The sequence below is a fragment of the Bubalus bubalis genome, chromosome 23, assembly GCF_019923935.1.
Source record: "Bubalus bubalis isolate 160015118507 breed Murrah chromosome 23, NDDB_SH_1, whole genome shotgun sequence".
Lineage (NCBI taxonomy): Eukaryota > Metazoa > Chordata > Mammalia > Artiodactyla > Bovidae > Bubalus > Bubalus bubalis.
Genome location: NC_059179.1, coordinates 14,363,982 through 14,389,282, shown reverse-complemented (window position 1 = coordinate 14,389,282; position 25,301 = coordinate 14,363,982). Strand labels below are relative to the sequence as shown.

The 25,301-nt window shown below is 36.4% G+C and overlaps 1 protein-coding gene across 1 annotated transcript in view; it reads right to left on the bottom strand.

Moving 5' to 3' along the window:
* Positions 1-3,246: 3,246 nt before the first annotated feature.
* KIF11 (kinesin family member 11) overlaps positions 3,247-25,301 on the bottom strand; it is a 46,803-nt gene continuing 24,748 nt past the window's right edge. Inside the window, exons 14-22 of the mRNA XM_006073689.4 lie at positions 24,984-25,156; positions 22,989-23,114; positions 21,511-21,669; positions 19,032-19,138; positions 11,780-12,059; positions 9,054-9,276; positions 7,579-7,727; positions 6,596-6,712; positions 3,247-4,698 (exon numbers count right to left, since the gene is read on the bottom strand). Of these exons, the coding sequence (XP_006073751.2) occupies positions 4,567-4,698; positions 6,596-6,712; positions 7,579-7,727; positions 9,054-9,276; positions 11,780-12,059; positions 19,032-19,138; positions 21,511-21,669; positions 22,989-23,114; positions 24,984-25,156 (1,466 nt within the window). The 3' untranslated portion in view covers positions 3,247-4,566. The remainder of the gene's footprint in view (positions 4,699-6,595; positions 6,713-7,578; positions 7,728-9,053; positions 9,277-11,779; positions 12,060-19,031; positions 19,139-21,510; positions 21,670-22,988; positions 23,115-24,983; positions 25,157-25,301) is intronic.

Here is a 25,301-nt window from a genome sequence, read left to right as displayed (position 1 = left end):
CCCATGGACTGTATCCCACTAGGCTCCTCTGTCCATGGAATTCTCCAAGTAAGAACACTGGAGTGGGTTGCCATTCCCTTTTCCAGGGGATCTTCCCAACTCAGGGATCAAACCTGGGTCTCCTGCATTGCAGGCAGATTCTTTACGGTTTGAGCCACCAGGGAAGCCCAGTTACTTTTAAAGGAGGGTAAACAGCTGTGTTTTATGGGCACACAATATATACAACATATGTTTAAATTGTCATGTTTCTTTAAGAACATTTTACTATCTGCTAATCAGTTCTACCTACAATATTAATGCCTTTATGATTCAAGTACTTCTTCTTTAATAGATGATAGGACTCGCTTTATATTTTGAATGGCTTTTATTCTCAGGTCAAAATCACATAAAATGAATAATTGTGAGAATTATTGTGGTGATTTTACAATGTATACAAATATCAAATTGTTGTACAATTAAACTAATATGTGCCAATTATACCTCAAAATTTTTAGTTAAAAAAAATAATTCCATGGCATTTAGTATATTCAGTGTTGTACGACCACCACATCTGCCTGGTTCCAACACATTTCCAACATCATAAAAGTCCACATTTGTTAAGCAATCACTCCCTTTCTCCCAAGTCAAAACAACCTTGGCATCTACCAATCTGCTTCTACGAATTTACCTATCCTGGATATTTCATACAAATGTAAACATACAACATATGAATTTTTGCATCTGACTTCTTTCACTTAGCAGCTTTTTTTTCAAGGTTTATCCACACAGTAGCAGGTATCAGCACTTCATTATTTTTATGGCTAATAATCCATTATGTTATTTTATCCATTTTGTTATATTGTTTATAGCATTTATAGTGCTAACATGAACATCTGTGTACAGATGTGTGTGGATAAATTTTTTCTTTTCTCTTGGAGAGCTATCTAGGAGTAGATTTGCTGGGTGAAATGGTAATTCTACGTTTATCTTGTTTAGGAACCACCAAGCTCTTTTTAAACAGTGCTTGACATTTTTCATTCTCACAAGCAGTATATGAGGGTTTCCACTCACCATCTTCACCAGCACTTATTTTGTTTTGGGTCGCACTGTGCATCAGGCAGGATCTTGGGTTCCCCAACCAGGGATCAAACCTGGGGCCCCCTGCAGTGAAAGTGCAGAGTCTTAGCCACTGGACCAACAGGGAAGTTATTTTTGTTGTTTTTGTTTTTGTTTTTTTGTTTTTACTACAGCTATTCTTGTGGATGTGAAGTGATATCTAACTGTGGTTTTAATTTGCATTTTCCTGAAGACTACTCTTGCTGCTTTCAAGATTCTGTTTGCAGTTTTAACAGTTCAGTTATAATGTGTCTTGTGGATCTGAGTTTATACTGTTTGGACTTGTTGAGCATCTTGGATATGCAGCTTTGAGTGTTTTAGCAAATCTAAGTTTTCAGCCATTATTTCTTCAAGTATTCTTTCTGCTCCTTTCTCTATCCTTCTGGTACTTCCTTTTTGCAAATGTTATCTTGTTATGCTCTACAGGTCTCTTAAATTCTATTTGTCCTTCATTCTTTTTCCCTCCTGATTCTCCAACTGGACAATTTCAATTGACTTAGCTTCAAGTTCACTGGCTTTCAATTGCCTGTTCATATATACTATTGGAAGCCTCTAGTGGTTTTTTTTCACTTCAGTTATTTTTCAGCTCCAGATTTGTATGGTTCCTTTTTACAGTTTCTTCACTGATATTTTCTATTTGTGGAGACAACTTAACTGGATTCCTTTAGCTCTGTGAGCATATTTGAGACAGTTGATTGAAAGTCCAAAGTTTATGCTCCCTCAGCAAGTTTGTTATTTTCTTCTGCGAATGAGCCATACTTTGCAAAATTCCCAGTTTGTTGTTGAAAACTGAACATTTGAATATCATGGTAAGTTTGGCAATCAGATTCTTCATGCCTCATGGTTTGTTTTTGTTCCTTGCTGTGGGCTGTAGCAGTTTAGTGACTTTTCTCAACTTTTTTTGTAAAGTCTCACTTGACTTTTCTTTGAAGACTTTTTTGCTTGTATTCAGCTAGTATTGACAGATTTCCTTGAATGCCGGTGGCAAAAATATATATAAGACAAGAATTAAAAGAAAACAAAAGGGGAAAAAACCTCCCCCTAGTCTTTGTAGAGTGGCTATATTGGAGCACTCCTTTAGTGCTTAGCTAGATCATTTTTAAATCTGCTTAGCCTTCACTTCCTACTTGTGCTGAGCTCAGTTCAGCCAGCAGTGAACACTTAAGTCTTCTCTGGTCTTCTCTAAGGATGCAACTTGCCCTAAACATAGATGGCTTTCTCAGTTCCCTAGTATACACTGTTGTTTTTGAATAGCCTGATTTCCCTAGGAAATCCTCTCCCATTATTTCCTCTCAGGCTTTGGGCACACCTTTATTTACCTCAACTGTAATCTTTTGCCAAACGTGGCAGCAGGTTATTTGCTTACAATATTTTCGAGAAATGCCTTCCATTTTTCAACCTGAGTTCAGTGTTAGCTGAAACAAAGGAAAGTCCCTTGCTTCACTCCTTCACGTTGGCCTAAACAGGTTTCAACAACTTTTTGAGATTAAAACTGCTTCAGCTTCTTCGGGACCAGGGAACAAGGTCCCTCTCTGAGAACCCTGGGCTGCTGCCTGCCTTCAAGACTACCACAGTGCTGGGAACGGGGATGGAGCAAGGGCAAGTAGAACACCAAAAGGCTTTCCTAATTCTTAGGTTACTTTGCTCCTGATGCGACATTTGCTTGGTTCTATAAACTTCTGTTTTTCCAAGTTATGACAAAATTATTTCTGAATGTTTTCATCTCTGAGGAGGAATGATGGGCCCTTGAAGCTACCTACTCTATTTTTGCTGAGGGTTACCTTTTGAGTGCTTCACAATGTATATTAAAATGTACCAAGTTAATTTAAGGCTCTAGATGTTAAAATTCTCCTGATTTATTTTGGCTTCTGTAGGCTGTTCAGCCAGCTGCATTAGCATTCCTAGATAAGCTTAAAACAGTTTGGGAATGAGATGGCTTAAAGCTGGACATCAGGCCCTGTGAGGGCTAATCTGTTTCTCATTCATCTCACACTAAGGTGTAGCCCTGTGGGGTGCAACAGAAAGCTGGGACGTTTACCAAGGCCTTTCTTCCTTGCTGGTACCTGTGCAGAAGTCTATTTTAGGAATTCTAATACAACTTGCTTAACTCTGTAAACCCACTGCAAAATAAGAAATAATGAGACAAGGAACTTAATGTAGAAATCAAATTTATTAATCATGGATTTACCAAGGGTAGCTTATTTTTATTAGATATTATTCATAGCTTGTATTGACATCTGATTTTGCAGAGAAATTATATGATCATTTTTATTAAGATAATTAATACTCTGCAAGGCAAATTGAGTTCCTTGAAGTAGCACGTTTTCTAATTCTCCAACAGGGCTTGGTTTTACTTAGTTATCAAAATCAAACCCTGAATTTCTACACTTAACTTGACGTGGGCACAAATTTATTCTTTGCATATATTCTAAGTGCTCTGGTTCTTCATGCTGAAACATCCCAACTTCCAGAAATTTGGCTGCTAGATCAAAAAAATATCAGGGACCTTCAATTAAGGGTTAAGATTTCAGCAGAGAAAAATATATACACACATATTTTATTATATACAAAGAACAACAAAAAGTTTCACCAAGTAAACAAAAGAATATAAATTACACTCATAATCAATAGCTTCAAAAAGCCCTTAAATCAGTGTGACCTTTTGCACAAGACATAGGCCTCAAAATGGGGTCACACAGCCATTAATCAGAACTCAGGGTTTTTCTCCCATAATAGCAATCTATATTCTGGAGAGAATGGCTTTTTGTGAACTCTGTAGGGGCTGATATGTTAGGCCTCAAAAAGGAATGAAATGCTTTTTCACATGTAGGGGTAAACAAAAATATTGATGGGATATTTCCAGGGTTATGTTTACTGTTGACAGTGATTTTAGAGATAACCACAGAAAAGTGTCAAAGATGTCTAGATAAAACTCTGGCTATCTCATAATAATAATGGACAGATACCATTTTCTAGCTCTACAAATGGTTTGGTGACAAATAAAAAGGGAGAAAGTGAGCTGAGAAAGCAGAATAAAAAAGTCTAGGGAAGGAGGCAAGGAAAAATAAACATAATTCAATCATAGTAAGAAAAGAAAGGATATGGCCTTCTAAGACCAAGTGCTGGTGATATTTACCTATATAAGTTCAAGCCTAAAAGAACACTGCAGCATCTATCTATCTGCTATTTAGTAATATACAAGAAAACACTTTTCATTTGTTCTGAAAGAGCTATTTTATATCAAAAGCTAGAAATACATATTTACTCCATGCAAATCCCAAATGAAATCTAACTTAACACAGAGGGAACTACAGCAATGACAGAAAAATAGGTAGTAAATTCAACTACATTTACAGTATTGCCTTGATATTTTCTACTCATTTTTAATCTACACACAAGGCTCAAGTTCTGGGGTTACAGGTTTTATTTTTCATTTTCCTTAAAAAGTAAAATTACCAATCCTCAAGTTAACTAAAAATTGTTCTGGGCTCGTAGAGGTAACCTGCTCTTCGTAACAGATTGCTCTATGATTTCTTCTACTTTAGACTTCTCCAATGGATTAGTGCCTCTGTTTTCTTTGTCTTTTCCATGTGATTTTTTATGCTGTGGATTTAAGGGAGAAAATTAAGTCAATATAAAGTAACATGTGACACATATTAATCATATTCTATTTTCAAAATTCTCTGGGTTATAGGGAAGAAATTAGGTGTGGAAAACTTTAGAAATACTCAGCACAAATTTGAGCCAACACTTTGCCTAGAAAGTAGAAATGAATGCCTTCTTATTTTATCACCAAGTGGGGGGTGTGTTTGAGAAAGAAATTTAACTTTATGTATGGTTTTCCAAAAAAATAATTACAGATTTTACTGTAGGGCCATGGTGATCAACACGGAGACTTTTGCCTCTCGGGACATTTGCTTATGTCTGAAGACATTTTTGGTTGTTAAAGCTAGAGGGGTACTACTGGCTTTCGGTGGATAGAAGCCAGGGAAGCTGCTAATGAATACCACATAATACACAGGGCAGGTCACCACAACAAAGAATTAGCCAGCCAGCTCAAAATGTCAATAGTGCTGCTGCTAGCAATCTTGCTCTAGGGAAACAAAGATGGGCTATTGTACAAAAATGGCAATTCTGGGACTTCCCTGGCAGTCCAGGGGTTCGGACTCTGTGCTTTCACTGCCAGGGCCAGGGTTCAATCCCTGGTCAGGGAGCTAAGATCCCACGGGCTGCAAGATGCAGCGCCCCCCACTCCAAAAAAAGAGGTAATTCTATTTTAAGCATAGATCTATAGGCTATCGCAAGATACTTTTTATTTAACCTATATTTTATCTTTTAAAAAACTTATTTCATGTTTCTCATTTGGGAATACTTCACTGGAATCCTTGTACTTGCCCTTAGAGAGCTTTAGGTAACTGATGACTTTTCTTATAGACCCACTCATCAATTCTTAGACAAATTGTAAAGCAGCTTTAGAGTTTCTAACCTAGAAAACTTCCCCAAATCAGATAGATATCAGAGAAAAAAGTAATTTCTGGACTTTAGCTAAAGGTCTAAAATCCAGTCCCAAGTCTTTTCTGGTACTGTAGGAACTTCCTTGCCGTAACTGAAGCACTAAGCCTGGCCTTCAGAACATCATATGCTGTAATAATGAAAGAATTTTCAAATAGGGATTAAGCAGTCACTTAAGTCCTCTTAACTTTCCCTCTTTTCTTAATTTTATAAGATAGAAGAGAGGGTTGAAAAATAGAAATATATCTAGCATTTTCTAATAGTAAAGAATAAAGCAAAAGGTAGGAAGATTTGGAGGATAAAATTGCCTTGATGCAGAGAGAGAGGAATTTAATGGAATCTGAGCTAGAATAGGAAATTCTTACTTCACAGACTCTGTCTAGGCTTATGCCTTTAAATGAGAGGGAAAGATTAGACAGTTGGGAGTGTCATACTCCCAAAAGGGGTGAAAAGCGGGAAGGAGAGGGCACAGGATGTAAATAAATGCTCAAGATCAAGGCAGGTGAGAAGTGCAGGCTACCTGGGGGAATAGTTAATAGGAGAAAAGCCTAAGGCAGGAGACTCAGTCATTAAACCGGAAAGGCATTCAGTCTCAATTTAAACATCTTAGCCTTCAAAGTCTTATTGTGGGCAGAGATAGGCTCCAGGACATCCACTTCGAAGGTGGAGGGAAGAGAGAAATGACTGCTTTTAGTATCATTCTGAGTATGGAGGAAATAGAAAAGGGGTAAGGATAACAACAGAAGATTACCAGCCAAGGATGGGAATAAGTCAAATTTTGCATTTATTTATCCTACCAAAAAAACCCTAACCAATTATCATACTTGTATAAATTCTTTAAACCAGAAAAGTTAACAAGCCATCCCAAAGGAATGACTAAAATACTTTTCCTGTTCCATCCATCAAGAGCAATGCCTTTATACTGAATAGCAAATAACAGATTTACGTTACATGTGGAAGGGTTATCTAACAAGATACAATCAGGTACCTGGAAAAATGGAACCCCACCACTTGATGAACAATCCAAACTAGTATCTACAGATGGCTCCTGAGTTAGAGGTTCTTCAACAGTGAGCACCAGAACCGCATTCTCTTCATCCAAGTCCTAAAAGAAGAAGCTAGATGAATTGATAAATTCCCAGGGCTCAAAAATCTTCACATGGTGGGGGTGAGGTTACAAAAAATCTTCACACAAGGCAGTTTTCTTCTTTGAAAAATAACACAATGTCCATTACTTAAAAGTTAAACCTCAACAAAATTAGCGGAACATCTACAAAATAATAAAAATAATTCCTGTTATGTTTTCACATAGAGAAGTACCTATAATAAAGTGTTAAATGTGATAATCTCAGAATAAAGAGATTATAGTTTACTTTTTACTTTCTTCTTTGTTACTTTCCAATTTCCCAACTTTTCTATAATTACTATAGGTAAACACACAGATTGTAGAGATTCTCTACATTCTACTTCCAGCTCCATCCTTGTGATTTGGGACAAGGTAATTCTTAGTTTCCTCACCTGTTAAACTGGGGATAGTACTAGCATTCACCTTATGGAGTTACTGAAAGAATTGACTAAGTAAATACATATGTAAAATGCTCAGAACAATGTCGAGCACATAATAAACACAACATAAACATCGTCTAGGGCTTCCCTGGTGGTCCAGTGGCTAGGAGTCTGTCTTGCAATGCAGGGACATGGGTGGATCCCTGGCTCAGGAAGCTCCTACATGCCAAGGAGCAACTAAGCCCACGTGCCCCAACTCTGGGACCACACGCCTAGAGCCCGGCTCTGCGACCAGAGGAGCCACCACCACTAGACAGCCTCTGACTGTCACAGCTAGAGAGAGCCCTCATGCGGCAGCGAAGACCTAGCACAGCCAAAATCAGTGATACAATAATAGATAAAGGTAGATTAAAAACAAAGCTTATGGGAGAATTCTAAAATTATGATGCCTAAAATAAATTTTACCTGACTGGTCTCTTTGTTGTTTTCTGAACAGTTTAGCGTTGTTAACAGCTCAGGCTGTTTCATTTTCAACTGATCAAGGAGCTGTTCACGTGGCTGGGTTCTCACCAGTGTTGATGGGTATACATAATTTTTCCTCTGTGGGGTTGTACCTTTAGTGGATATAAGTGGTAAAAATTGAAATGTGGCTTATGAGTAAGGTTTTTTTTTTAACTGAAAAATAATTGTTTTATAATATTGTGTTGGTTTCTGCCATACATCAACATCAATCAGTCATAGGTATACATATGTCCCCTCCCTCTTGAACTTCTCTCCCAGCATTTTTTTAATGCTAAAACTTATACTTCCCAGTAAGTCTTTGTCTTCCAAAAATATAAGCACTGCCATATATAAGAATCAATTTTGTTATCTGTCAGGCATATGTTGCTTAAAATATTTCCTAAATTGACAACTCAACCAATTGCAAGATCCAACCTATGCCAAAACATGAAATTTTCCCCCTACAGAAGATGTATTATAGGCTCTAAAAGGATTCAGAGTGTTCTGAAAAAGATGGCAACATTATTGGAATAAGATACAATTTTCTAAGCATGATCAGTTAGACAGGAATAATCATTTTACTGTAAATTTGGTGGAAAGTAAATATTAACCCAGTTACATTTCTTTATAATAATTCATGTTCTAATAATTTACATGGGCACTGGCCTTTTCACTTAACATCTATATTTCTAATTTCATTGGAAAATGGATAATAAATATCAAGAGTCTTGGGGGGAAAAATTAACTAGCATCCTTTAGTGCCATCTCCTTTTATAACTGCTAAAAAAAAAAAAAGACTTTAAAGTATAATTTACATACCACAAAATACACTCAATGACTTTTAGTAAATTTACAGTGTCACCACTACCGCAACCTAATGAATAACTCAATTACTCATCCTGTGTTAAACAGTTTTCAACATCCTGTGTTAAACCTTCTTTCATGAAGGCCTCCCTGAATACATTATAGCTTACACTGCCCTGACCTCCCCAAATGGTAATTCCTGATTGCCAATCTAAATGGTCCACGACAAAAGGAGAGGTGCACATAAAAAATGTACAGTGTGGTGAACCTTGCATTGAACTAGATTTATTTAATTACATTCCTCCACTTTTGGTATGAAAATGTCCTTTTATAGACAGTGCTAGATAGATGGTAGGCTTTCTTTTTGTGTTCTCTTAATAAAGCCAGTTGCCTGAATGTTTGTAAACTTTTACTGAATTATGATTGCCCAAGTTTCTGGGAGTATATGCCATGTATATCATCTAATGCTTGATTAAATCTACTTTAGGATTCCAGTTTTTCCATATTTGAATTAATCAGAGTGAGATGGTAAATCAGTGTCAGGGAATGGCAGGACCTAGTTTCTAGGAACAACTAGCACTGTATACAGTTGAATTCAACTTCAAAAATTTAATTCAATTTCCCTTTAAAAGTACCTGTTGAGATATCCAGTTTCAGATCCTGTTGTAGAAAGCAGTTAAGCTTATTCAAACCTATTTTTACTGTTTTATTAAGTTCTTGACTTCGTGTCATTAATTCTTCTTCATCAACAGTTATCTGACTGAGAAAAAAGTTTTGCTGGTTCTCATTAGCTGCTTTATGCCTACTTAATTGTTCAGTAATCTCTAAACTTGAAGTCTCACAGCCTTGGTTTACAACCTGTAAATGATGCAAATGAGATTTCATTACTAAGATCAAAGTTGCCAGTGCTTTATGCAACATTTTAACTTCTTACCTTGAAATTTTCCATAACAAAGGTTTTAGAAACACACATAAAAATATAAATAGTAATACTAATAATCCCTTTATATTCACTACCCAGCCTCACCGTTTATTACTACATGGATATAGATCCATTAAGACTGGCCAGTTCTGAAGCCAAGACAGTTCTGAAGCAATTTCTGTATCATTTTATCCTTTTACATCGGGTACTTCTCCAAGAGTTAAGAACTTTTTAAGACCACTCTCACATCTAAATGGCATCACCGACTCAAGGGACATGAGTTTCGGTACAGGAGTTGGTAATGGACAGGGAGGCCTGTCGTGCTGCAGTCTATGGGGTTGCAAAGAGTCTGACACGACTGAGCAACTGAACTGAACTGAACTCACATCTAAAAAATTTAGCGTTCCTTTTTTTATATCAAATGTCTAGTCTGTTTAAATTTCACAAGTTCTCTCATGTTTTTCAGACTTGTTTGAATCAGAATTCATCATTAGATTTGGTTGATATGTCTTAAGTAAGTGACTATATAATTTCTCATCAAAACTGAGATATTCTAAGAGTAAAAAGGGCCATTAATAATAATTACCCCAGTGCAATAAATATAAACAAGGACTATGGAGAAGGCAATGGCAACCCACTCCAGTACTCTTGCCTGGAAAATCTCATGGATGGAGGAGGAGTCTGGTAGGCTGCAGTCCATGAGGTCTCAAAGAGTCGGACACGACTGAGCTACTTCACTTTCACTTTTCACTTTCATGCATTGGAGAAGGAAATGGCAACCCACTCCAGTGTTCTTGCCTGGAGAATCCCAGGGACGGGGGAGCCTGGTGGGCTGCCGTCTCTGGGGTCGCACAGAGTCAGATATGACTGAAGTGACTTAGCAGCAGCAGCAGCAGCATCCTAGGCAAACCAGGGCTTAAGGCCCTCTAGGTCTGAACTCTCTTTTGATATAGGTTATCCATACTTTCTTCTTTGAAAGAAAATTTCATTGAAGAAACCAGGTATTTGTGCTCTACTGAATATCTCAATTATTAGATATGTTCAATTGCACCTCTGTCATTTTCACATGTTCATTTGTCCTCTGTATCTTCTACAAATTAGTTAGATCTAAAGGCTTGATCTAGACCAGGTTTTAACTTTTTGGCAAGAATATTTCATAGGTGGTACTGAAAGTACATAATGCCTGGTTGTGTCTCTCACGTTAAGATTAATCGGTGTGGGGAATTCCCTGGTCGTCCAGTGGTTAGGATGCAGTGCTTTCACTGGCAAGGGCCGAGGTTCAATCCCTGGTTGGGAAACTAAAATCCCACAAGCTGCATGGAAAAAAATCAGCCAGTGTGTTTGAGTATGGTCACCTTCTTAGTTATAAAGATCTCTCATCAGCTTTTGCTCAAATGGCGTACGCAGTCACTAATGTCCACAAGGATTATTTCACTAGGGTTTTGCAAGATGGTGATATCCTAATTCTATCATTTCTTCTGCATTTTACTAGCTGGAATTCTTCTTTGAAACACTTTTCGTCATCTACTACCCTGCTAAACCAAGACAGAGTTCTTTCAGGAAAGACAGATGACCTTTCAATTGTTTCCCTTCATTTACCACTTCTTAGAGAATAATTTACTGCTTCCCTAGCATGATCCAAAGGAGACTAATGAAATTTCTATGAATTTATCAATTTTAACATATTTGATATATCTTTACTGTAGCAATGGTTGCTCATGATGCTCAAATTGTACCACCTCCAAATAAGGGAGTGTCTCAGGTTGGCTCCTAAGTCTTTTTGAGACAATTCCATTCATCTTTAACAGCATCTTTACTTTCTGGTATGACAAGATCTATAGGCTCATCTGGTATATTTCCTGCTCCAAACCTGAAATTATCTATTTTTCTACTAGTCATGGTTCCTTTTTGTGAAAACAGGTTATATAGCTTAAAACACGTAAGTTCTTTTACCTAATTTCTAAGAATAGTAGTAAAATCCTTTCATTGCACAGAAGGAAAACCAAGGCACAAAGGGTTCATGCAAATGTTAAGTTCAAGCAAACCCACAAATCTATCAGATATCTTCTGAGTAACCAGAACAATATCCTAAATACTTAAAGCAATAGAAGGTTTGAATGTACCCAGACAAAAGTAAAAATCATTTATAAGTGAAAAGTATTATATACCAAAAGACAGCATGCTCTAAACCAAACTAACAAATCAAAAACCAAAGATAGATATAGGACAGATCAGACAAATGTTAAATCATCTGGAGATCTAGAAAACGTATATATGTGAAACAAGATCATGTATAAGCATACCAACTGTTATCCCTACAATTTTAAGTTATTCAGTATACTTTAGCATGTGTTTTGAAGCCAACTCTTAGCCAAGAATATAAAATTTTCTGATTATCACTGTTATCCCCAAAGGAGGTTCCAGTTACAAAGTAATTACCTTCAATAAATTCTGAAGTTCCTCTTGCCTTTTACTTAACCAAGATGCCCACTGTTCAGAAAAACAAAGTGTGCTTGTGTTCAGAGCCTCGCATCTCTGTTCAGTCTCTTTAGAAATTATTTCAAGGTTGCTACTGAGTTTATCACAGTGTTTCTTAGACTCTTCAACCAATTTTGTACCTTCTTGGTTAAAATGTCTGAGTTCCTCTGACAACTCTTCAAAATCAGCACAAAATTTTTCACTGTGAGAAGTTGTTTTGCTAATTATATCTTTAGATTTCCTATAGGAAAAGAGAATAACACTGTTAAAATGAAAAACTAAGACTCAAAGGATACATAACTTGCCCAAGATCACACAGCTCCAAAATGGAATATTCAAACCTCAGTAGTCTTATTCTAGAGTTCAAGTTCTTGTCTTTTCACAGCAGATTGATATCACATCTGTGACTAAATGACTTTTGAAAATATCTCTTTTCTTATAAAACCTTTTTCAGCCCTTTTCCAGATGTGACACTTTACTTCATACCTCTTATAATACTAACTATATGGTTATTAAAATGAACTCTGCCTAAGTATTTTACTCCTTCCAGGTTGCTCAGTGGTAAAGAATCTACCTGCAATGCAGGAGATGAGGGTTCAATCCCTGGGCTGGAAGGATCCCCTAGAGAAGGCAATGGCAACCTACTCCAGTATTCTTACCTGGAAAATCCCATAGACAGAGAAGCCTGGCGGGCTATAGTCCCAGGGGTTGCAAAAAGGCTGGATACAACTTTAGCAACTAAACAACCACTGAATTACGTTACTTAAGAACATCTCCTATTGCCTGTAGTCTCTAGTTTACAGTCCCTAAACTGTCCACAATCAGTTAAGTCATTCTGTTCTTAAGCAGTTTTGCCTTGTCTATGACACAAAATAAATAAAAAATAATAAATACTATAGAACAAAGTCAATTATAAAACTTTCTAATAATTAAAAGACAAGTATATTGAGGTGTGACAAATTATACATATAGAACATATAGTGCAATGTAACATAATGCTGATATGAAACTAATATCAAAATATATATTTAAAATTCATCAATGGCTTCCTTCTCTCCTTAAAGTTCCCTATAATATCAAAAGCATTCAAAGTCATCTCATAGGAGCAGAGTTAAACTTTGGGGAATGAAGGTTACCCTTTGGCAACCCACTCCAGTACTCTTGCCTGGAAAATCCCATGGATGGAGGAGCCTGGTAGGCTGCAGTCCGTGGGGTCGCTAAGAGTCGGACACGACTGAGCGACTTCCCTTTTACTTTTCACTTTCATGCACTGTAGAAGGAAATGGCAACCTGCTCCAGTGTTCTTGCCTGGAGAATCCCAGGGACAGGGGAGCCTGGTAGGCTGCAGTCCATGGGGTCGCTAAGGGTCGAACACGACTGAGTGACTTCACTTTCATCACTAGATGGTACACCATGTGAGCAAATCAAGTGGGGAAGCAAATGTGCCCAAAACCAAAGTTCAGCTACAGATAAAGTGGAAATAATTGAAAAAGGAAAAGAGAATTAAGTGGTAAGCTTACAGGTTATTGACACAAATCCATCCCCTCAAGGAATCACAACCCACTAGAAATAAAAAGTGGGGAAATGCTTCCTAGACTCAGAATCCAGAAAGAAGAGTTCAGAATGGAACATGTAATAATGAATAGGACCAACAACAGAACTGAAAAACTGATGACAGGAGTTAGTAGTAGGAGAGGTGACATCCAGAATTCTAGAGCTGCGTCATTCAATAGAAATATGAGTCATATACACAATTTAAAAATTTCTAGAAGCCATATTAAGAAAGAAAACAGATAAAGCAGAAGAACAATGTACTGGGTAAATATAGCATATGTATAAGTAAAATACATGAAAATAAAGCGTATGCGATAGGAAGGAGGAATTGGGAATATACTGTTAAGGTCCTTTCATTATACACGAAACAGCAAACTATTTGGAGGTGGATTAAAATCATTTTAAAATATATATTATTAATCTTAGGAAAACCAGTTTTAAAAAGTAATTTTAAAAGCATAAATGACAAGTCAATGGGAGATAAAATGAAAACATAAAGATGCTTGACTTAAATTAGGAAAGGAAAAAATGAAAACAAAACACAAATGATGCAACAAATAGAAAATGACAAAATGGTAGGTTTTAATCCAACCATACCAATATTTAAATGAGAATGGTCTAATCACAACAGATAAAAGCCATACATCGTTAGATTTGATTAAAAAAAAATAAGCAAGACCCAATTATATGCTGTTTATAAGAAATCCACTTTAAATATAAAGACTTACTTCAAAAGTAAAGAGATAGAGAAAGCTATATTATGCAAATAGCAGTCAATGGAAAACTGACATTTTTTGTATTGAAAGAAAGTGAAAGTGAAGTTGCTCAGTCCTGTGTGACTTTTTGCAGCCCCACAGACTGTAGCCTGCCAAGCTCCTCCGTCCATGGGATTTTCCAGGCAAGAAAACTGGAGTAGGTAGCCATTTCCTTCTCAGGGGATCTTCCTGACCCAGGAATCGAACCCAGGTCTCCTGCACTGTAGGCAGACTCTTTACCATCTGAGCCAGAAGATTTTGAATTAATTTCAGACAAAGTAGACTTCAGAACAATGAAAACTATCACAGATAAAAAGGGACTCTAGTAATACATAATGATAAAAGGTAAATTCTCCAAGATATATCAACCCTACTGTGTATGCATCTGCAACAGAGTATCACTTAAATGAGGCAAAAACCTGACAGAACTGAGAAGAGAAACAGACAAATCTACAATTAAAATCAATTTCAATACCCCTTTATTAGTAGAACAAGTAAACAGAAACTCAGTAAGGATATAGGTTACCTGAATGGCACTGCCAATTGTCCTAAATGACATGTTTAGAACACTATTCATCAAAAGCAGAATACAGATTTTTCTCATATAGGCAGCACAGGAATGAAGCATGCCATAATAAAACTACTGGGGCTCTGAAAAGTAAATTCTTATTGGAATCACAGCCCCAAAAGGGGGCCAAGACCTTCCCATTTAAAAAAGATTTAAATAGGGTTCTGAATCACCTAACATAATAAACAAAATGCTCAGGAAACAACTGAAAACCGCTCTGGAAAATCACACCTTGAATGTGTAAAGACAATAGGTACCAACACTGAGATAATTCAAATGTTAGAACAATTTCATAAGGATTTTAATCAACCATCATAAAAATGTTTTCAATGAGCAATTAAAATACATCTAGAAAACAGACAAAGAGAATCTTAACAAAGAAATAGAAGAGATTTTTAAAAAGAAGAAAAAGCAAATTATAAAACTGAAAAAAAGCAGTAATTGAAATAAAACATCTCACTGAATGGGTTCAACAGTAGATTAAACAGGACAAAAGAAGGGTCAGTGAGCATAAAGACAGATTATAAAATTTACTCAATCTTATCAAAGAGAAAATAGACTATATATCTATAGTCTCAGAGAACTATGGGACCACAATAAAAAAAGTAAAACTGAACATTTGTGTCATCAAAGTTCTAGAATCAGAGGAGAAAAAAATACAGTGCTGAAAAATGTTCAAAGACATAATGGAGGGAGTTCCCAGGTAGTCAAATGGTTAGGACTTGGTGCTGCCATGGCCTGCGGTTCAATCCCTGGTTGGAGAACTAAGATCCCACAAGCTGTGTGCCAAGGCCAAAAAAATCAATCGATCAATCTTGGTTTAAAAAAAAAAAGGATGAAAATTTCAAAGTCTGATAAAAGACATAAATCTACAGAGTCAAGAAGCTGCTGCTAAGTTGCTTCAGTCGTGTCTGACTTTTTGCAGTCCCATGGACCACAGCCCACCAGGCTCCTCCGTCAATGGGATTATCCAGGCAAGAATACTGAAGTGGATTGCCATGCCCTCTTCCAGGGGATGTTCCTGACCCAGGGATCAAACCCACATCTCTTACCAGTTCTTTACCACTAGCGCCACCTTCAAGATACTGAGCAAACCCAAAGATGATTAAATCAAAGAAATACCTAAGCAAACACAATATAATCAAACGTTTAAAAACTAAGGACAAAGAAAATATCTTGAAAGCAGGTACAGAGAAACTGCCTATACATGAAAAAGATTTGAATAACCGTGGATTTCTCATCTCTTGGAGACCAAAAGGAAATGAAACAACATATTCCAGGTGCTAAAAGAAAAGACTTGTCAACTCTGAATTCTACAGCCAGTGAAAATAAAATACTGTTCAGGAATTAAAGGAAAATCAAGATACTGTTAGACAAAGCAAAACAGCATTTGTGGGCAGCAGACCTACCCTAAAGACTAAAGGAAGTTCTCCAAACAGAAGAAAGCTTGAAACTTCAGGAAGGAACAATTTAATGGGCAAAAATAGGGGTAAATATCAGAATATTCTTATCCTTGTGAGTTTATAATATCTACAGGCAAAAATCTCGACAAACCCCACACCTTACACAAAAAATTAAAAACCAGATCATGAGGAATTCCCTGGCAGTCCAATGGTTAGGACTTGGTACTTTCACTGCCAAGGACTCAGATTTGATCCCTGGTCAGGGAACTAAATTACTGCAAGCCACGTGGTATGGCCAAATTTTTAAAAAAAAAAAACTCATGTATTTAAATCTTATATAAAACTGTAAAACTTCTAAAAGAAAACATAAGTGTGATTGAGCTATATGATAAGGATATGAGACTGGCAAGCAATGAACTATAAAGTAACATTAAACACTAATGCAGGAATCAGCAAACTTTTTCTTTAAAATCCAGATAGCAAATATTTTAGGCTTACAAGTAGTCTTTGATATACTCTTTGCGGTACAAAAGCAGCTAAATACAGCCAAAGGCAACACATAAACAAACTGGCAGATGGAGTAAACAAACATGGGTATGTCAATAAAATTATCTGCAGTAGCAGGCATCCAGCCCAGAGACAGAGTTTGCCAAGATCAGATCAGATCAGATCAGTCGCTCAGTCGTGCCCGGCTTTTTGCAACCCCATGAATTGCAGCATGCCAGGCCTCCCTGTCCATCACCAACTCCCGGAGTTCAATATATATTTACTAATTAGAGCAGGGTTTGGCAAACTACCCTGCTCTAATTAGTAAATATATATTTCATCACGAATATGAGTTAGAAATTGTTAAATTACTTAATGTGTATTCTAAAATTGAGCAAATATGTAAATACATTGTGGATGAAAGCCAAGTTTCTCACAGTCTGAAAAAGCAGCACAAATATGGACTGAAAAGATACTTATGTGCACATATATGCACACATTCACACATGTATTTCCAGCTATGTCCACCTGAGAAGCCTTAGAAGAAATGATACCCCAGTAGCAGTAAGAACATCTAGTGCCCAGATCTTGGTTGCTATTACTGTGACTTAGAGCTGGAGCTGAGAAAGTACAAGATTACTGGAACACCACGCTATGTGTCTGTCTGTCAGTTGCTCAGTTGTGTCTGATTCTTGGCGACCCCTCAAAAGAGACAGATCATATCAAAAGCACACAGAAGACAACTTGAAGAGGCTCTCACTAGTCAAAACTGGGACAGGGAGCTCCCTGACTGCCCAGTAGTTAGGGCTCCATGCTTCTACCGCACGGGACACAGGTTTGATCCCTCTTCAGGGAACTAAGATCTGACATGCCATGCTGCACAGCCAAAAAAAAAAAAAGATAATAACAAAACAAAAACTTGAGATAATTTGAGCATCAAAATGAAAAAAACAGTGGATTATAACCCAGAGGATAAAAGAATCCATGAGTACATGATAACATAAATGAATAAGAATAAATGGCAAGGGAAAGGGAAAGCTCTTCCTCTCAATAGAATGCCAGCTAACACATGTAGAAGGAATGACGGAATTAGAAAAAGATCATTTGACAACCACTATCATAATTATTTCAGATATACATATCAATGGATTCTAAGAAGAACAGGAGACTTATATAGTTTCAAAGTATCTCTCCTTAAGTTCTTTATTAATTGCAAAGGAACTTTACAGGGGAGGAATCTACAGGACAACACTATACCCAAATTATCAAAGTTAAACCTCTTGATATCTGAGATGCACTAAGAACACACTACTTTTGTGTTATTCTTGACAACTCCAACTAACCATGAAGGCCACCCCAAATAAGGGACACTCTACTAAATAAATACTCTATGCTCACGGAAAAAGAAAAGGCCATGAAAGACAAAGACTAAGTGACTGCTCTAGATTAAAGGAGACTCAAAGAGACATGACAAATGCAATGTGTGATTCTGAATTAAATCCTGGACCAGGAGGAAAATCCTTTTTTATTTTTTTCTTATAAAAAACATTAGTGAGAGAATTGGCAAAAATTGAATCAGGTATGTATATTAGATAACAGTAGTTCTCAATATTAATTTTCTAATTTAAAATAATTGTTACAATAGATAATAAGAACCTACTGTATACACAGGGAATTCTAGTTAATATTCTGTAATACTATACATGGGAAAAGACTCTAAAAAGAAATGGGATATAGGTATATGTTTAACTGATTCACTTTGCTGTATACTTGAAACTAACACAACATTGTAAATCAACTATATTCCAATAAAATTTTTAAAAATTTTTAAATAAAATAATTATTATATAAGACAGTATCTTATGTTTTTAGGATATACACTGAAGTATTTGGGGGAAAGTGGAGATTACAAAGACCATACTTATTCAGAAAATTATATATATATAGTATTATATGCTATATAATATATATATATCTGTATCCACTGTCATTCAAAAGATTGTTCATCTACAGGCAATATTATATAATACAACATACTAACTATATGGGCTTCCCTGGTGGCTCAGACGGTAAAGAATCCACCTGCAATGTAGGAGACCTAGGTTCGATCCCTGGGTTGGGAAGTTCCCCTGGAGAAGGGAACAGCTACTCACTCCAGTATTCTGGCCTGGAGAATTCTATGGACAGAGAAGCCTGGTGGGGTCACAAAGAGACATGACTGAGCAACTTTCACTTCACATCACTTCAACGTACTATATAATATTATATAATTATTTAATATAGTATATAATATTACAGAGAAAGGGGGAGAGAGGAAATGAGGATGATAAAATGAACATAATAAAATATATGAGAAAATGGGTTGATAGTATTTGTACTATTTAAACTTTTTATTCAGAAATAATTTCAGGGAGAGAAAAGCTAAAGCAAATTTAAAAACAGCTTACTGCTCTGTATTTTCTTGAACACTGCTAAGTGGTTTCTGGATGTTTTTACACTTTTCCTCCAAATCACAGTATCTCTCCTCCCAAAGATTGATTAACTGGTAAAGTTCCTGTAAGAAAGGTGCGGGGAGGGAAAAGATTGAAATTATAATGGTTAGACTTTTTACTCCATACTGACATAAAGTATTTTCCCATAGGTGAGAATGATTCACATTCCTGATAAGAGATCTTTAACTCCACCTCTCTGACAGAGGAAGGTAGTAGAAGTGATGCTGAAGGAATAATCATACTACAGGCACTTTTTAAAAAAACTAAATAATTAGCAAACTTTTAAATTAGCAAGCTATTTTAACTATAAGTAACAAGTTGCTTTCAGTGTACTTCAGAACTAACCAAACATACCAAAAAGAGAACCATTCTGACAGATACACATAGTTGCTTCTTAACTGATAACACTACTAGAAGGGAAAGTAATGCTGAAAATCTAATGAGTCAAGTAATCCAAAAATATTATCAACCAATATAGCTGAAACATTTTATAGAACCTAGTTGGATCATTTTAATGTTAAAAGAGCTTATCATTTTCTCAATGTGGCATCTTGAAACACATCTCTGAATAACACAACAGCTGACAATACACATTCAACATATTGATTTTGAATAAAATGTCAATATTTCTGCTGATCTCAAAGTAGAGGGAATGCAGGTATTAGATTTATCTACATGTAAACAGGTTTGTCAGTGCTAATCTCAAGTTCTAGAATATCTAAGAAACAGCTCAGTTAGTAAACCTGCTTCTTTTAAGCCAAGGAAGTCAAGTCACTCATGCTAAAATACTTTTCACATCATAGGTGTTCCTCAGAATATATACCTAAAAAGATCTAGGCAGGTTTAAGGCAAACACTCTATGAAGAGGTATAAGAAATTGCTGCAATTTCAAATTTCAAGAATATGTTCTAGAAACATTTAGAAAAGCTCCTTCAAAAATGGATTCCTTTCAGGCAGTATAATCCCCACCATAGCTATAAGGGGATCTAAATATTGTCAGATGTTCCCAAGGACTCAGTTTCCTCATCAGAAAACTGAGCTAGTAATAGAACCTGTATCTATGCTGGTGGGAGGAATAAATACATAGTGAGTTGCTCAATAAATGTTAACTATTACTTGTACGAATTTCAATATTAACCTTTTGTGTGAAAAGTTTTATGCTTATCAGTTAGGGAAACAATCTTATTTTAAAGTTTCTTTCTTTTCATTCCATCCAAGAGGGGTGTATTTGTTTTGGTTGGTTTGGTTTCTTTGGTCACAGTGAGCAGCTTGTGGGATCTTAGTTCCCTGGCCAGGGATAGAACAACCCGGGCCACAACAGTAAAAGCATGGCGTCCTAAGCACTATACACCAAAGAATTCTCTCAAGAGGTTATTAAATGATTACACATGATAATGGATGATTCACAAGCTTCATTCCATCTAGAACTTTACATGGCACCATAATTCAAGTTAGATATATTGCATAGGATGTGCCAACAATCATATTAGTAACCTAAAAACTCCATGACTTTGCTTGGGTGACCTCTTTAGCTGTGAACGCCAGGTCATAACATAGTAACTGTTAGTTCAACTACAATAAGCTTTCTGAAGACAAGGCCTTCTCCGCCCAAGCAGGCTGTAAATAAATTCCGAACCCAGCATCACCCTGAAGGAAATCTGACTTCACAATGTTGGGGTAGTTTACCAAAATGGCTTCAGAGTAGACTGTTTTTAAAAAGACACATTTATTCAGTGTCATGATCAGACTATTACATTTAGCAAACAACAGAATAGGCGCAAAAAAATAAAATCTACATTAAAACCCTCTGCTGGAATGCTTTACACTTTCCACAGAATAGAAACTAAAATAAACTGTTAACACAATTGGTCACAAATATAGTTCTCGAGTTTTTCTGCCCATACACATAAGTATTGTCTAAAACGTGTCTTCTTTGAGGCAGCTAGGCTCTGCCACCACCATTCTTGGCTGAGTTCATAAATCGATTGCATAAATCTAGCTCATGAATCTATCTATGCCTCTCCTGTCACTTCTCTGGCTCCCCTCTCCGGCTAAGCTTTGTCTCCTTCTGCCACTACTGCAGCTACTGTGCTGCTGGACTCACTCGAGGCACCTGGGTTATAACGCAGATACAAGTTCACTTTAAATGCGTTCATCATTTTCTTCTAATTGTATTCCCAATGCAATATTTCTGCAGCTTCAGCGTTCTTCTTGATATGAAGAAAGGACTGTCTTGTCTCACTGTGCTCTGAATGTAGCAAATCATCAAATATTAACTGATCAAGAGAAGTACTCTTATTTCACATTAATTACTGTTATAAGCAAAAGTGCTGACAGTATTTTCAGGTTTCTAATTTAGTTATCTAGCATTCAGTCTGTAACAGGGATCTAAAGATCATAAAGCTTTCTTTTTACACTCAAATCACCTATATACCTGTGATTGGATTTTCTTTGTTTTCTTCATGTCTTCAGTTAAGTTTTCACACAGCTTCTGTGATTCAGCCAAGGAAGAAACTGTATTTTCTTTTAGTTCATGTAGATTGTTACACAATGTACTAAGAAAGCCATCCATTTCCTTCTTCTGATCTTCTATCTTTGAAGAGAAAAAAATAATTTTTTTTCTTTCTTTTCTTAAATTAAAAAAAAATGTCCTAAGGGCTTCCCTGGTGGCTCAGTGGTAAAGAATCCACCTCCCAATGAAGGAAGACACAGATTCGATCCCGGATCCAGGAAGATTCCACAAGCTGCAGAGCAACTAAGCCTACAAGCCACTATTGAGCCTGTGCTCTAGAGCCCAGAAGCACAACTACTGAGCCAACACACTGCAATAACTGAAGCCCATGCACCCTAGAGCGTGTGCTCCAAAGGAAGAGAAGGTGCCATGATGCAAAGTCTACACACCACAACTAGAGCAGCCCTGCTCACTGCAACTAGAGAAAAAAGCTCTTGCAGTAACAAAGACATAGCACAGCCAAAAAAAAAATATTATTTTTTTAATGTTCTAAGTCTATTTTTTATTTTTACTTTTTTGAATACATATAAATTAGAAAAGGTAGAAAACAGTATTGCAGAGAAAAGTCCCTTCCTTTCCCCTCTAGCCCCTAGCACCCCAGTCCCACTCCCACCTCTGAGAGGTGATTATTACCATTTTTAAACACATCTAGAGGAGCCTGGTTGGCTGCAGTCCATGGGGTCGCTAAGAGTCGGATACGACTGAGCAACTTCCCTTTCACCTTTCACTTTCATGCATTGGAGAAGGAAATGGCAACCCACTCCAATGTTCTTGCCTGGAAAATCCCAGGGGCGGTGGATTTGGTGGGCTGCTGTCTATGGGGTCGCACAAAGTCGGACACGACTGCAGCGACTTAGCAGCCGCAGAGGTATTTTGGGGCTTCCCAGGTGGCCCTAGTCATAAAGAACCCAACTGATAATGCAGAAGATGTGAGTTCGATCCCTGGGTCAGGAAGATCCCCTGGAGGAGGGCATGGCAACCCACTCCAGTATTCTTGCCTGGAGAATTCCACTGACAGAGGAGCCTGGTGGGCTACAGTCCATAGGGTCGCCAAGAGCCAGACATGCACGCAGAGGTATTTTATTATCCATATTTAGGCAGGTATGCATACATATGTATATATAACCACATATGTACACACACACACCATATGATAGACTGCTATGTATGCTATGATTCTTGAAGATCACTTCCTCTCGTTTTTCTTAGCCATGATTCTGCAGACCACATCAATGGTCAGCATCCTGACCACAGCATCCTCTCTTCCTCCCTCCTCCAGATTCCTTCTCATAACCCACGGATTCTGCATGTAAACACTTCTCAACTAACAAGTCCTGGGTCCCTTGAATTCATGTGGAGTTTCTTCCTTAACAATTTGAGATAATAAGAATATTCATTACCTTATTAGCCACAATCGACAAAGTCTTGAAAATATTCTTCAGTTGACTATTGATTTCCAGTATAGATGCCACAGTGGGGGATAAAACTGTTCCCAGTGAACTGAGGAGGTCCGTCTGAAGTACATTCTGGTTTGAAAAATACACACACAACTCTTTAAAAAGGATATTTTCACTTACATAAATCTGGATAGTTAAATGATAATATCTTAAATACCCTGTTAACTAAACACATGTATATTAAAATCCTAAGTGTCCATTCTTTTTTTAAATAGTTTAAACACATTCTCTTTTTTATAGCCTACAGAGCCTATTACTAGAATTTATATTCATAAATCACTTAATCCTGCATATAGGAATTAAGAAATGGTCACTTTATGTACGATAAATTCTTAATAGTCTACTGTAACATAAGTCAGAAGAATTCAGAAGAGGGGAAAATGACAGTCATTTGATAAAATTTCAGCAATGCAACCAAAGAAAGGAAAAAAACACCTACAATATTATTTCAAAGAAATAAATTTCAAACAATTTTAGGTTACTAAGTCAAAAGGGCTGAAACCACATAGCCTTGAAAAGTAGGCTTTGGGTTGGAGGCATTTAAGTTTGAAGAACTCGTGACTTACATTCCATTGGATAAGAACTTGTCATGGTTCTGGTTCTTGTCAAGGTATATACAAAAGTTAGAAAGTATTGTAGATTGGAAATTTTTATAAAAAGAAGAAAAAAATTCTGAACTAAGCTCCTATTACTAGGGCAAGGATGAAGAACTATAACGAAATAATTAGTAAATGCTTAAAAGAGTACTGGTTTTCTTTGGAAAGAAGAGCTATCATACTAATTTCAACTCATTCTGTGGGAACAGCAATCACCTCTTCAGACTCAAGCTTGCTTATGACTTGGTAGGAAGACATCAATAAACAGAGACTACCATTTATTTAGTGAGTGAATCAATTTTCATACAGCAGAAACTAACAGAACATTGTAAAGCAATTATACTCCAATTTAAAAAAATTCCCAAAAAGTAAGTACCAGTGAGCATCTTTTAACTTTGTCAAATTTGGGTGACTAAAGAAATCTACCTAATAATGTCATGCAAGCACTGAATTTAGGCAGAATGTTGGCTAACATGAGCAGTATTTACTTGGAAAATGTTCAACAAATATTGTTAAACTCAGAAAGGGAGGCAGAGAGCCTTTACAGAGGGAAAAACCAAAGTAAGTTATATGGCCAAGAACTTCCTAGACAAATGATACAATTACAAAATGAAGGGTATAAAGAAATCAAGTGTGGAGAAGGTAAACAACATTGTGTAATTAGATGACTGGCTTCTAGAGAATTATGGGAAAAAGCCTCACAGTTACAGGCCAGAAGGACTTGATTACACATACTGGACCCCACAAATCGTTTTATAATAATATATAAATTGTTATATATGTTCCCCAAATTCTATAAGTCATTTTTCTTACACGTTTTTCTGTATTTCTGTAGTTTTAAAATTAACTACTTAATATACTTCAGGTTGGGTCAGTGTAACATTAGCATGACTCTTCCAGGACCCTTAAGAAAAGGATAACTGACCAATTTCTGAGCCAGCTAACAAGTCATAGGTCCCCTGAATTCATGTGAAGCTAAACCTACAACTCTTTTAAAAGGCATATGAACTCCTACACTCTATGTTACAGAATATAAGTGAAAAAAGTTTTGAAGGTTCTATATATGCTACTGGAAATTAATCTTTCTGGGAGGAAAAAAACAGTGAAGAGACCTGTCTTTAAAAATATCATTTGGCAAAACTAATACAATTATGTAAAGTTTAAAAATAAAATAAAATAAAAATAAAAAATAAAAGTAATGAAAGATGAAAAAAAAAATACATATAAACCTACTCTATTAAAGTAATCTGTTTACCACTGTGTCTAGTAAAGCTTAAGATGAAAGAAGAGCAGTTAACATTGTTTTTAGAGACTTATCAAATGTAATAAAAGATTTACTAACAATTAATCCCTGAAGTACAGTTTTACTTTCTGCTGCTAATGACTGTTCTTTCAATATCATATTAGAAATCTGAGAAACAAGTGTAGACACATTTTCTGGAATCAATGAGAGAGATCCAAGTGCTGTTGTAGTAATAGAGTCTAATGCAGAGACGCTGGAAGTCAGCAGGTTACCTACACCAAGAAGAAAAAAAGATGTAAATCTGGACATGAATATATTTAAACATAAATACAATCTTAGCAAAATTTATATCCCTGTTGTGGAAATTTGTAACAAATAAGCTTAAAATAATTGACTCACTACATAAGCATGGAATTA